This window comes from Ammodytes marinus (genome assembly GCF_949987685.1).
Source record: "Ammodytes marinus genome assembly, chromosome: 8".
Taxonomy (NCBI): Eukaryota; Metazoa; Chordata; class Actinopteri; order Uranoscopiformes; family Ammodytidae; genus Ammodytes; species Ammodytes marinus.
This window is the reverse complement of record NC_137212.1, coordinates 5309321-5323850: the sequence shown is the minus strand read 5'-3', so window position 1 is coordinate 5323850 and position 14530 is coordinate 5309321. Positions and strand designations below refer to the sequence as shown.

At 38.7% G+C, this 14530-nt stretch overlaps 1 protein-coding gene across 1 annotated transcript in view; it reads left to right on the top strand.

The window, feature by feature from the left end:
* The window catches only part of lepr (leptin receptor), a 34882-nt gene that overhangs the window by 6058 nt on the left and 14294 nt on the right, over positions 1-14530 (top strand). The window contains exons 3-9 of the mRNA XM_080033204.1: positions 1709-1761; positions 3410-3643; positions 5585-5714; positions 6775-6944; positions 10338-10486; positions 11940-12078; positions 14370-14530. Of these exons, the coding sequence (XP_079889330.1) occupies positions 1709-1761; positions 3410-3643; positions 5585-5714; positions 6775-6944; positions 10338-10486; positions 11940-12078; positions 14370-14530 (1036 nt within the window). The remainder of the gene's footprint in view (positions 1-1708; positions 1762-3409; positions 3644-5584; positions 5715-6774; positions 6945-10337; positions 10487-11939; positions 12079-14369) is intronic.

The following is a 14530-nucleotide window of genomic DNA, read 5'->3' as shown; positions in this document are numbered from 1 at the left end:
AAAAAATTTCCAAATTGGGCCCAAAGTGTCAATATTTTGTTTTGCCATCATTATTTTCTAGCACTACCTTAACCCTCTTGGGCATGTAGTTCACTAGAGCTTCACAGGTTGCAACTGGAACCCTCTTCTACCCATTCATGACGACATCAAGGAGCTGGTGGATATTAGAGTCCTTGCGCTCCTCCATCTCCCGTTTTAGGATGCCCCAAAGATGCTCAATAGGGTTTAAGACTGGAGACATGCTTGGCCAGTCCATAACCTTTACCCTCAGCTTCTTTAGCAAGCCAGTGGTCGTTCGGAGGGGTGTTTGGGGTCGTTATCATGTTGCAGTACTGCCCTGCGGCCCAGTTTATGAAGGGAGGGGATCATGCTCTGCTTCAGTATGTCACAGTACATGTTAGAATTCAATGAACTGTAGATCCCCAGTGCTGGCAGCACTCATGCAGCCCCAGACCATGACACTCCAACCACCATGCTTGACTCTAGGCAAGACACACTTGTCTTTGTACTCCTCACCTGGTTGCCGCTCCACACTCTTAACACCATCTGAACCAAATAAATGTATTTTGGTCTCATCAGACCACAGGACATGGTTGCAGTAATCCATGTCCGTAGTCTGTTTGTCTTCAGCAAACTTTTTGTGGGGTTTCTTGTGCATCATCTTTAGAATAGGCTTCCTTCTGGGATGACAGCCATGCAGACCAGTATGATGCAGAGTGCGGCGTATGGTCTGAGCACTGACAGGTTGACCCCCCACCCCTTCAAGCCCTTCAGCAATGCTGGCAGCACTCATACGTCTATTTTCCAAAGCCAACCTCTGTGTACGACGCTGACCATGTGCACTCAACCTTCGTAAACTGGGCCGCAGGGTGGTATTGCAACATGATAACGACCCCAAACACACCTCCAAGACGACCAGTGGCTTGCTAAAAAAGCTGAGGGTAAAGGTTATGGCCTGGCCAAGCATGTCTCCAGACCTAAACCCTATTGAGCATCTTTGGGGCATCCTCAAACGGAAGGTGGAGGAGCGCAAGGTCTTTAATATCCACCAGCTCTGTGATGCTGTCATAAATGGGTGGAAGAGGGTTCCAGTTGCAACCTGTGAAGCTCTAGTGAACTACATGCCCAAGAGGGTTAAGGCAGTGCTGGAAAATAATGGTGGCCACACAAAATATTTACACTTTGGGCTCAATTTGTATTTTTTTTCTAAGGGGTGTACTCACTTTTGTTGCCAGCAGTTTAGACATTAATGGCTGTGTGTCGAGTTATTTTGAGGGGACAGTAAATTTACACTGTTATACAAGCTGTACACTGACTACTTTATATTGTATCAAAGTGTCATTTATTCAGTGTTGTCCCATGGAAAGATATAAAGAAAAATGTGAAGAAATGTGAGGGGTGTACTCACTTTTGTGAGATACTGTATAATGCATGTTGTGTTTGAGCAAGCAGCACTAACGCTATAGTCCAATGTAAATCTACTTGAACCTGAAATTAATTGATCTTCATACAGCGACCCTAAATCAGGTACTAGTTCCTTTGATTACCCTATTCACTCACTGTCTGTATACCAGTGTTTAGTGTTTAAGGTTTGCTAAGGTTTGTGCTCTTTGTAGAGGCGCAATCTCAATGTCTTTCTCTGTCTCTCTATCCATCCATCCATCCATCCATCCATTCATTGCTCATCCCCCTCTCTCTCTCTCCTCAGGTTTGGGTCTGTGATGTTGACCGTCCTGATTCAGATTGTCCTACTGTCTCACGGTGAGTTCCACCTTCAACTCAACATTTGTGACCTTAGAATCTCAGCTTTGTCTTTGCAACATATTCTTCCACTTTGTGTACTCATTTTCCCTTAAAAAATTATTCACGTATGACCTGTCTGTATTTGGAGTTAACAGATAAGCTAACTCGAGAATGGTTAAAAAACGTAATTGGAAGGCACAAGATATTATATTCAACCTCACATATTATATTAATCTTGCAGCACACTGCAGTCTTGCCAAGGTTGATTTGTCTATACACCTTTCTATATTGCACACACTTGAACTGTTTGTGAATGTGGCCTTCTCAGATGACGATGCTAGTCTTACAATCTTGAAATCTTAACACAGGACACAGCAGCCTCAGACCAATATTGACACTTGATTCCTTGAGATTTACTGACAGATTTCCCCTATGCAGCCGATGGTCAAAACAACCAAAATGAAAAAGCGCTGCTCTCTTCTTTGACAATATATATTGTAGTACGTTGACCAATAATAATATGTCTGTACTAACAAAGTCTCTTTTTCTTCTCTGGAGAAACACACTTTTAATTAAAGGTGCAGGCAGTGATTCTGGAGAGTTCTTGTTGTCAAATAATTTTTACCAAAATCAGTGAATATCTCCTCACGATCCGCTATCTGTCGGTATAGTGTGTGTGTGGGGGGAAACCTCCAGTGTTAATACACAGCCTAGGCTCTGTAAACTGGTATGTTTCTAGCTATAGAAGGCCCCCGTTTGGTTAAATACCAGATTACAGAGCCTAGGCTGTGTATTAACACCAGATTTTTGATAGTCCACCTTTAAAGCCATTGGTTTAATCTTAAAATACCATATTACATGCAGGATATGTCAGAGAAAGTCGTTGATATTGCAAAACTTTTTAGGGAACAGAAACAAAAAAAGAACGATCTAAGTTCGGTTTGACCTGAACATAACCGTATGTTCTTCTTTCACCGCCCTTCCTGTCATTTAGTTCCATTCACTCTACTTACTATTTAAAGACTATTTATGGAGATATGTTTGATTAATGTTTAAACTTCATGCAATCTGCTCAAATTGATAATTTCTCATTGAAACTACAAGGCAGCAGCCACTTATTTCAATGAGACATTTAAAATAACTTATTTTTTGTGATATTGGGTTGCATGATATTAACACAACTGATTTGATTTCTAAATATCAAATTTATTTTTTTTCTTAATCTGCAAGATACTCAACTTGACTGTAATGTGACTTGACTTGACCCTTTTTCATTTGTTGACACTACCAAATAATGAGAATAAAACAACCCTCTTTCATTGACTATACACCACTAACATTTTTTTTGTTGTGGAAATGCCATATTACAATTTTGAACCTGAAAATGAGCATAATCTGTGACCTTAAAGATTGATCTGTTTCCCCCACTCTCGATGACATCATATTTGAGTAAAGTGTCCCTTACTAGAGACTCCTAAATAATGAGAATAAAACAACCCTCTCAAATATTACTATACACCCCTACAAAATGTTTTAGTAGAAATGCCAAATTACAATTTTGAACCTGAAAATTAGCATAACATGACCTTTAAGATGTATCAGTTTTTCTTCTTTTGATGACATCATATTTGAGTAAAGTGTCCCCCTCCCTCCTCTATGTGTTCAGGTGTGGAGTGTTTGGACTCTGATTTGGAGGTTATCCTGGAGGTCCCATGGCAGGCTGAGCTGTGCTGTGACTCACCCCCAGCCCGCCTCACTGCAGAGGGGGACGCAGATACACACACACCGGGGACTAACCGCTCTCAATCAAACCAAACTGAATCAAACCCACTCCCACTCTATACACGGTGCTACTTCAAGAACTCCACACACGAATCACAACATCGAGAGTCATCTAACGGTAAGAATTCATTCAATATTGATATTTAAAAACTTTTACTTGAAAAAGGAATTATTCATGTGCTTTTTGAGTTATGTGAAATATACATATACCATGTTTAGAGATGTCCTCCATAGATTATGAAGTATTTCAGCTTTTCAAGGCCTGTCGAGTTACTTAAAGGTGCAGTGTATACATTTTATTGGCATTTTTTTAACAGACCTGAAATAAATAGAATTTTATATTTATAAGTATGTTTTAATTAGTGTATAGTCTGTTGAGGCAGTGGTGGATGATGCCATCTTAAGTAACTACCTTCTTGTCCTTGGAGGTTACCCTAGTTTCTGTAATACCTCCGAACGTGAGGGGTTAGTTAGCAAGGGAGCGTTGCAATCTAGAATCTCACCGCTAGTTGCCTATTCATGCCGAATATTTAGTGGCATCAAGTGGGAAAAGTTCTAGATTGTAACGCTCCCTTGCTAACCTCTAATGGATATTATATTCCATTTCTACCAATTCTGTTCAGAAATAAATGCCAAAAAACTACACACTGCACCTTTAAGAAGCACTTTTGCTAACATCACACAGCAGGAGGGTATGTGTATAATGTGGCTTCTGCTCATCAGTACAAACAGCGGGCAGGGTTAGTGCAGCATTGACTAATAGTAATTCTGCCCGCGCTATAGCGTCACTTGTAGGTGATAAAGATGTCCCCAAAGATCACACTGAAAGGCTCATTAAGTTTTAATGGCTGCATTGATGTCGCTGCCAAGCCCCTGGTCATGTGTGTGTGTGTGTGTGTGTGTGTGTGTGTGTGTGTGTGTGTGTGTGTGTGTGTGTGTGTGTGTGTGTGTGTGTGTGTGTGTGTGTGTGTGTGTGTGTGTGTGTGTGTGTGGCGTCTTTTGCTGTGATCAATTCACAACGTGATCTGGCTCACAAAGATTGTCATTCATCATTGTTTCAAAGCAGTTGTTACTTTCGACAAAGGAGAGAGAAGGCAAGAAGACACACGCACAAACACACACACACTATATGCAGACACACACACACACACACACACACAGTTTTGTCGAGTTTAAAAAGCATTTCCAGCGAGTCATAATGGTAAGATGCTATTGTCTATTGTCAACAAGGGGATGATGAGGCAATAAGACCAGAGGGAGGTGTGGAAGATTTGTTTGTTTGCATCGATCTGTGACGCCCGGTTTAATTAGCTCAGACCTTCAGCTTAATGACAAAGCAATGATAATTAGATACGTAAGTTAAAGGGCTGTGCTGTGCCCTCCTGATGGTTTATGAGGCCCTAGACAGTCCCAAGTGTTGATTCATATTTGTGTGTATGATTGTTTGTTTACAGCATTAGCTTTGAGCAAACACACTTTAGTATTGGGGCTTTTGGCTAGTCCTGCTCGAGACAAAATGCATGACATACATATTTTTGCCTTTATTTAGCATGTTGGCATTTTTTTTTGCTGCTTTGCAAATGATGTAACTACAGGAAATACTGCCCCCTGCATTTTTATGTCTTACATTTATTTGTTCCTTAAATTGATTGCACTTCTGGGGTTTTTAGCCTTTTAACTGGTCTCTGCTTTCTGTTATTGTCTTTTTACTCTGTTTTACTTATGTTTTATATAGCTATACATTCTAGTTGTGTGTTCGGATATTTTATTCCACTATATGCGTTTTAATATGGATAGGGTAGGAATGCAAAGTAACCTTGGGCATTGAACCTTAGTAATAATAGCTAAGTAATTCTTTCTTAAACTATTTAGAATCCTCTTTCTTCCCTTTACGAGCTCCATCACCAAACATCTCCTTGCTTTAGATTTTCACTCAGTTTGGTTTCAAAGCAAAGACATAGTTCTCAGAATATTAAATTAGGCTGTTGGAGCATAGGGAGGTCACAGTGACATATAACATTGATCGAGCCACTAATATGCAAATATGATTCCCCATCAGGCTCCTGTGTGGACATACGCTGCACCATAGATGAGACGTGGGAGAATCTAACCTGTGACCTGCAGAATAAAGGCCGGACACCAACCAGGCTGGATGGTGCAGTCATGGCCATCAGTTTACAGAGGCTGTTGTGAGTATGAACGAAACGACACACTATTTTGTTTCTTTCTTTCCTGTGTGTGTGTGTGTGTGTGTGTGTGTGTGTGTGTGTGTGTGCGTTTTATTCTGATCGGAACCTTTCCCTTTTTTATGTGTTTATTTCCCATCAGAGGGTGTGTGTGTGTGTGTGTGTGTGTGTGTGTGTGTGTGTGTGTGTGTGTGTGTGTGTGTGTGTGTGTATGTGTGTGTGTGTGCGTGTGTGTGTGTGTGTGTGTGTGTGTGTGTGTGTGTGTGTGTGTGTGTGTGTGTGTGTGTGTGAACCTTTCCCGACAGTTTACTGGGGGGTTAAGTATGTTTACCCTGATCACTAGAGGGGAAGCTGTTTGATATCAAACAGGTTCCAGCTTGCTTTTATTGCGGCCTGGACAAAGAAACCAATATACCCTGATCTAACAAACACTATAAGATATGTCATACGTTTTTTTATCAGACTTTATGCGGTTGAATGTGTGCAGATAAACCTCACAGATTCACACACGTTGGGATATTTCATTTTGAGTGCATTATTTAAATTTGGTTTTTATATTTTCCACAGAGAAAACAGCTCTAATGGATAGACGTAATTGTTACTTATAAGAAGTTGACTAAAGTATTTTGCGTTTCCATTTCCCAGGCCCCAGAAGGACACAGATGGAAGGGAATTTTTTTTTTTTGGCATTTTTATGCTTTATTGATAGTGTAGGGACAGAGTTGAAATGGGGCAGAGAGGCGAGTGACATGCAGAGAACGACCGCTGGCTGGAATCGAACCCGGGTCCGCTGCTGGCCGAGGCCCATGGGGGGGACGCCCTACCAACTGAGCTAAGGGCGCCCCCTAGGAAGGGAATTTTGCCTCTGATAATAAATCAATAAACTGAAAAAAAAAACTTAACTTAAAACTTATCCTGTATTTTTGCTACTTTTGACCAATTCACACACAGTGGGATATTTAGTTTAAGTACATCATTTGAATACAGTTACTATATTTTCCTACACACACTACATCCACTCAGAAACAGCTTGACTTAAGTATGTTGCTTACTTATTTCCCAGGCCCCAGAATGAGGACACAGGATCTGATAATCCAGTGAACTGTGAAGCGGAGGATTCCTTCGTGTGCTCCGTCGCTCTTGACGATAAGAAGAGCTTTGTGACCGCGGTAACCGTCAGCATTTCCAACACCGTAGCAACGCCAGTCCTACTACGAGTTCCTGCCCGACCTGGTAAGAGAGGGGTTATGTGTTTGTCTTGTTCTTTCTTTGATGTATGATAGTACTAGTTATACAGTATGTTTTCCAGTCATCTAAGAAATAAAGCCTTTTCTGCATGTTTTTAAGAACACATTGCATCATAAGTCAGACAATAAACAACATGTGAACAACTCCTAATCATAATCGAAGAATGATTATGGAAAGTTTAGTTGATGTAAGTGCTTTAGAAAATGAGATTTTCGGTTCAGAGTATTTAAAAAAAAGTTATTTTGAGATAATGGCCGTTATTGTCGGTTGTTTGTCGGTAGTGTCTTGGCTTAAGTGTCCGGACATTTTTACACTACATTACATGTTATTTATCAGACGCTTTTTATCCAAAGCGACTTACAACTGGAGCACACATTCATACACCGATAGCAGCAGCAGCTACCACGCAGGTTGCTGGCTAACTATCAAGGAGACATTTAGGGTTCAGTGTCTTGCTCAGGGACACTTCGACATGTGGCGGGGAGACTGGGGATCAAACCACCGACCCTATAGTTGCGGGTCAACCACCCTATCCACTTCGCCACAGCCCCTCCCCCAGACGATTAATTTTGTAATATTTCTGAGGTTTCTGTGACCTTGTGTATCAGTTACCGACTTAATACCCAAACATCTCAATAGAGGCAAGTTCCCAGCATTTACGTTTTTTTCTTTAACCCCAAAAAGTAGCTAAATTACTGGCATTAGAGTTGGGAGTATAAATGCAGCCATGTATGGAGAGGACTCGGTGTTCACAACAACTAAATGTTCCAACTTCGCCTTCAAGGAGATTAATCTGGTCAGATAAGGAGAAAGAGTTTTACTAAGCGCTGACTGTCAGACGTGACTAGAATATAGAATAGTTGAATGTAGCAATGGCCTTCTGTGTTTAAGTTTGTCTTTGAGTGTGTGTGTGTGTGTGTGTGTGTGTGTGTGTGTGTGTGTGTGTGTGTGTGTGTGTGTGTGTGTGTGTGTGTGTGTGTGCGCATGTGTGTGTGTGTGTGCCCAGCTGTGAGATCTCCCCAGTGATAGAGAAGGACTTTCCATGCTGTGTTTGTTCAACCTTTCTGTTGAACTGAGCATAGCAGACACTGAGAAGGAACTAAATGTTGTTCATTTGGATATTCCAGCGTTGCCAGTGTTGGGGAAGGATGTTTTGGTACATCAGTTGGACATTGTTTAGTCATCGCTTTGCATGTGATATGTAGACCTTATGAACTTTACTCTACATATCCTAATATAGCTTTCAATCAAAACATTTAAATAAAATGTCTGTATAAGCATTTCAGAAAGAGGTTTAGGTCATTTTGAGTAATATTTAAAAAAAATGTGTAGCCTAGACAACAGTACGGCTGCAACTGATTTTTTTTTGTTGCATTATTGATTAATCAATCAATACATTTTTTATTGATTTCTTGTTTACAAAACACAATAAAATTCAAATAAAAAATCATTATAATTTTTTTTACATAATCAGGTGTTTAGTTTTGTCTGAAAAACAATTCAAAGCCCCAAAGATTAGATGTAGCCCAATGTTAGACCAAGGAAAGTTGCAAACTCATATCTGAGTTCCTGGAACCGTTTGCATTTTATATTGTTTGTTTTAGTTCAGTTTTCTTTTTAAGTCAATATTTCTCGACAGTTAAATGTATATTTAAATGTACATAACATGTTTAAATGCATGTTTAAGTAGCGATGAACTATTTGTCTTGCAACCGTTTGCTGAACACAGCGTTCAGATTCAACTGTAAATATGTACTAGAACATTTCCTATGTCAACTGCTCTGTCGCTCAAAAGACAACAGACGCTTTATAGCATTTGAAGATTGATAGAAAACAAACAGCTAAACTCCTGCTACCGTTAGCTTCTGTTAGCTTTCTAAATCTCAATAGATGCTGTCTAATATTTTGTATCTATATAATGTATTATGGTGGTTCAGCTACTTTTAAATAACATACTTAACTATTGATTGTAAAAATACTGTATATATTTTATTAACTTCAATGGGCTATATTAATGGTAGCGTACTCTGATTTTTTATATTGTGGCCTTATAGCAATGATTTTTCAGCTAATATTCCTAAAAAAAACATACAATTAAAGCATCCTTGATTATCTGTTTTACAGTTTTGACAGCACAGTAAACTGAACTAAAGGCAGCATGCTATGATCCACCACCATTGACATTACATTACATTAGCGAAGTAATTAGTGTTGCTTCTCCTCAACATACATGTCAGTAAGATAATCAAAAGCTTTTCTTTCCTTTCATGTGAGCGCCGCTGTCTGAATAAATAGATAGTTGAGCGATTACTCATAGCATTGAGTAATCCCTTCTGTCCCTGAAGGCATCGCTGTGGCTTCATCAAACTCAATTATCTCCTTCTCTATGCGTCACCATCGAGAGATAAACTTTGATATTGTTCTCAGGGTTGCTACGCCCGTCTGAATGAAGTGAATTACAGTAAACAATAGTCTGGGTTGAAACACGCCTCTGATAACCACCGGTCCGGATATGGTCATTCTGTATTAAATATTAAACTCAATGGAAGGAGGATTCTTTGAATATTAAAAAGAAATAATAATCAAAAATCCACTCACTGACATTTACGTGCATTAGCGTCTTATAGCTTATTTGTAAAGTTGAAGCAACGTGATATTGTAGTTCACTCCAAGAAGAGACATTCAATTAAAATAGTTTTTTTTATTAACTCCGCACTCAAGACATGATTGATTGATTTATTTAATATTGCTAATCCCGCCATAAGGACTAGGGAAGTATCGATCTTTATTGGATTATGATAAAGAGTCATTTAAAGTAAATGCCATCTTAAGATCTACAGTGGTGTTTCGAGTACATACTAGGAACGTACTGTAAGCTATAATAAGTTCATTTTAGGCTGCACAGCGGAGCTTTAAAACCTGTTATTATTATTTTTTATATCAGATATTGTAATTAAAAAAATTCAATTGTTGTACTGTTATTCTATCGATCCATAGGATGTAGTAACCTTTAATTAAATGTTGAAGCAATAGTGGTGTCCTTTACATTGGTGTACATACTTATATACACTGTTTTTGAGATGATGTGTCGCTGATGACTTTTATTTGTATTTATTTTAATTTTTTATATCTTGAGATGTTGATGACTTTTATTTTTACTTGTTTTAATTTTTTTATTTCCTGGCACTTTATTTTAATGCACTTTGTGTCTCCTCAGGCTTGTGTATATACTTGTGTATATATTGTTGTGTTATTGTGTCCTGATGTCTTATTTGTCGTGTGTCGTTAAACTTCTCCTGCTGTACACAAATTTGCCCTCGTGGGACATTTAATAAAAACCTTGAACCTTGAACCTTGATGTGTTCTCTGTCTGCACAGTGAGACCCGGTCCTCCAGTCAACCTGTCTCACACTCAGACCATCGAGGCAGAGCTGATTCTACACTGGGACGTCCCGGCAGACTCTGGCTCTGCCCCGCTGAGATATGAGGTCCGATACTCCTCCAACACCACTCACCCAACCTGGCAGGTAACAACAATATGAGACATGGCTCCTCTGAAAACCCTATATTTCATTTTCAGTTTTTTCTTTTTTGTTTCTTTTTATGTAAAGCGTCTTTGAGTGCCCTCCAAAAAAGTGCATATAAATACTATAATATATTATTGTTATCATTATTATTATTAATAAGCTGCAATGTAAGTGCAGAGTTGAGTTAGCAAGTAGCAACTCTATAGCATTTAATAACAAATGATGCAATTAGTAATTATGCAAAATAACAAGAGTTCATGATGCTTGAAAAGCAGAAGTGAAAATATACTTTCAAGTGTTAAAGAACATACAGTAGTTTGGTTATGACCTATGTTCATGTTGTAGAGAAACAAACACTAGTAGTGAGTAACCATTACCTTAACCACTGACCATAAATTCAGCGTTTTACGTGGCTCAAACCTGTTCCCAATCAACTGGTCTTAAGGCTAGTGTGTGTATACCTGAAAGTTACCAGTCAAAAATAAACACACACACACACACTTATCACACTTTCCATCTCTTCTTATCACATATCCTGGAGCCTTACCCCAACCACTACACTTGCCTAACCCTCCTAACCCAACCGTAAATCAGATCTCCACCCTGAAATGTAGAAATTCACGGAACTAAGACGTCACAATGAATGTGGCTGTCCAAACTGATTTATATCCTTATGTCCTTACAGCAACATGAGTAATACAAGCCCACACACACACACACACACACACACACACACACACACACACACACACACACACACACACACACACACACACACACACACACTTACCGTAGTTGCATTTCACAGCAGCAGGGCAGGACAAATTTCAACATACAAGACGTGTTTATTTTGTTGCTACTTGTTCACGGCCAGTTGCTTTTCTCAGCCTCCTACAGTCTATTTAACATTCAATAGTTTATTCAGTGTTAAGCCGCGGATCACAAGCTCCATGGTTCAGCCAGAGGCAAGAATTTTAGACATACTGTTTAAGGCTCCCTTGCTGTCTTGATATCCTGTAAGATACGTGTACACAATGCTCCTATGGTACAACTTCAATTTGTTTTTTAAAATTTGGTTAGAACTCCTACAAGGAACTTTTAAATGTTTATGAAACAGTCAAATTTTTTCTCTGATGATTATAAATGACATGTAACAGCAAACAAGATCATCAGCGGAATCCTGCCATCTCTCTTTCACTCGCTTCCTAAAGAAATGTACACAGCACCGGCACATGCTAGCAAAAATGTTTAGGGCAGCTGGTACTTGTGTCGTAAAAACACCACTGCTTTTGTCCAAAGGTAGCACTAGAATCAACAGAAAATTAAAGCTCCTCATAGCTACTTTAAAATGAATGGTTACAATGGATTTCAATCAGTCATTTTCACACACATCAGTTGGATATTTGTGTGTGTTCCTATGTGTTTGTTGATTCCTTCTCTTCCATGTGTCCAGGTGATATCTGCTCCAGACCCCCGCTTGTCTCTGGATCTTCAGCCCAAACTGAGCTACATCCTCCAGGTTCGCTGCTCCGGCCGCGACACCCCTCCACTGTGGAGCCTCTGGAGCCAACCTCACCACATCTACCTCGACAGTAAGAACAATATACTGTTTAATACAGATAGGTTCATTTGGTCTGTTTCAAATAATGGGTGTGCATGTCTTGACATTTATAGGCAATAAGGAACCGCTTACATTTTTAAATTTTTTAGGTTAATTTAGTCCAATGTGATAAATGAACTTGAATGTTCTTAGAGTTCTTAGTAATTACAACTTAAAGGTGCTATGAGGAACTTTTAAATATTTCTTCTAACAGTCACAATTTTTTCACTGATGATCATGAATGACATGTAACAGCAAACGAGACAATCAGTGCAAATAATGCTTTTTTTTATAAAGTTTTTCTTAATGCCTTTGTCATGGGTACGCTCACCCAGGAACAACAGCTGGCGTGGTAAAAACCACTACCGCTTTTGTCCAAAGGGGGTGCAAGAAATAACACAAACTGAAAAGTTCCTTGGTGCACCTTTAATACCTCGACATGTAGAAACATGTCCTAATGTACTATTAGTAAATACTAGACAGTATAAAAGAACATTGAAGTTAATACCTGTTAACGGTTTATATTGAGAAAGATACAGAATACATCAAAATTACATTGATGTTGTTTATACACTTTGTTCAAGCTAAAATGCAAATATGTTTTTAAGCTTTTGAGGAATTGTTTTGTGTGGCTTCAATATATTCATCAGTGGCTGTGACTCCCTTGGAATTCTTAGAATAACTACAGGGGGTCCATTGAATTTAGCAGAAAGTAACTGACCCAGACATAGTGTTATGTGTGTCTTTTTGGATGGATTAATACCTGGAAATGTCAGCCGGTCCATCCTCCACTTTGGCCTACAGAGAAATATCTATATTACAGATATTCATGGTTCCAAGAAGAAAGGATAAAATATGTTAATGAACCCCTGACTTTTCTTATAGCGCTATCTTTATGTTACAATTTAATTTTTTCTTTACTTTATTCGTCCAATCAAATTTGTTTTATAACCAAAAAAAAATCCCCAAAATTGGCGACATTCATCCTCAGCTTAAAACAATAACATTTGATCAGATAAATACACATATAAACAGTATAAATAAAAGAATATATCAGATATTACTTAAAGTGTAGGTTCACTGGTTACTAGTTTATGCTTTTAAAAAAAAAACGTTAGACTTATTCAAATGCTATCAGACTTAGGCCTTTAAAACCTCTCAGCAGACCATTAAGAGTGTTGTTAGAGGGTATGTGTGCATACTGGCATTTGCTTTTGACTGTGTTGTGTACACATGTATGCGTGTATATGCTCTTCAACTGTACATCACATGAGGAGACTTGATCCGGGTGGAAAAAATGAAGTGTCTGTTTGTCATTGGTGTGAAACGTCTTCAGTCATCTCGTCCTAAAACAGCAAAGGAAATTAAATTAACACTCTGGAGAAGATACAGCTCTGGAAAAAAAATTAACAACACTCCAAATTGTCTCTCGCTTTGACTATTTAAAGGCATATGTTTGAGTAGAATGAACATTTAAATTTTATACTATAAACTAATGACAACATTTCTACCAAATTCACAATAAGAATATTGTCATTGAGAGCATTTCCATTAAGTAATGTAGAGATGAAGATTGAAGAGAAATCCAGACTGGTCTCTTAAATTTGTTCTAGAGCTGCCTATTGATGATTCTTGGAAAGTTTTTTTTTTTTCTATGCGCATTAGCATTGTAAAAACATGTTTGAACAATGATGAGATATGGAAAAAGTTTTGAAGTTAAAAGTTGTCTATTGTTGAGCTGCTCACCTGTTTTGCTGAGTCATGCTTCTTTTGTTTGTGTTGGAAGAGCGTCCGACTTCACACAGATGTTTTGAATAGCTGCATCCAAGGACATGGTTAGATAAACATTAAAAGACTTCAAAAGTTTTTTTTCCTTTTGTAGAATCAAATCAAACTTTATTCATTTTGCACTTTTCATACACAAAATGATTCACATTATCAAAGTAAAAGAGAGCAAGAACAATATACCAACCAGATCTCCCTAATCCACAGACATAGAAAATTACTTTCAGAAAAACACATTTAAAAACACATAATACAGACTGAATACAACAAGAAGAGGTAACAGCATGGATCGATAGAACATTAGAACAAAATCTACACAGAAAATGTTGATAAAACTGAGGATGTTTTTTTCAATTTCCTCTATTACTTCTAATTCTAAATTGCCTTTTCTACATGTGTCTTCCTTAAATATGCTTTGTTTAAAACAAACCTTTGTGTGTGTGTGTGTGTGTGTGTGTGTGTGTGTGTGTGTGTGTGTGTGTGTGTGTGCATTTGCAGCGGTGAGCTACATCCCTGAGAAAGTGGTTGCGCGTCCGGGGGAGAACGTGACGGTTTACTGTGTGTTCAACGACCACAACACCAACGCCAGCACGGCCATGTGGATGCTCAACTTCCACAAGAGGCTTCACAGGAGCCAGTACCATCCCGTCAACCAATGG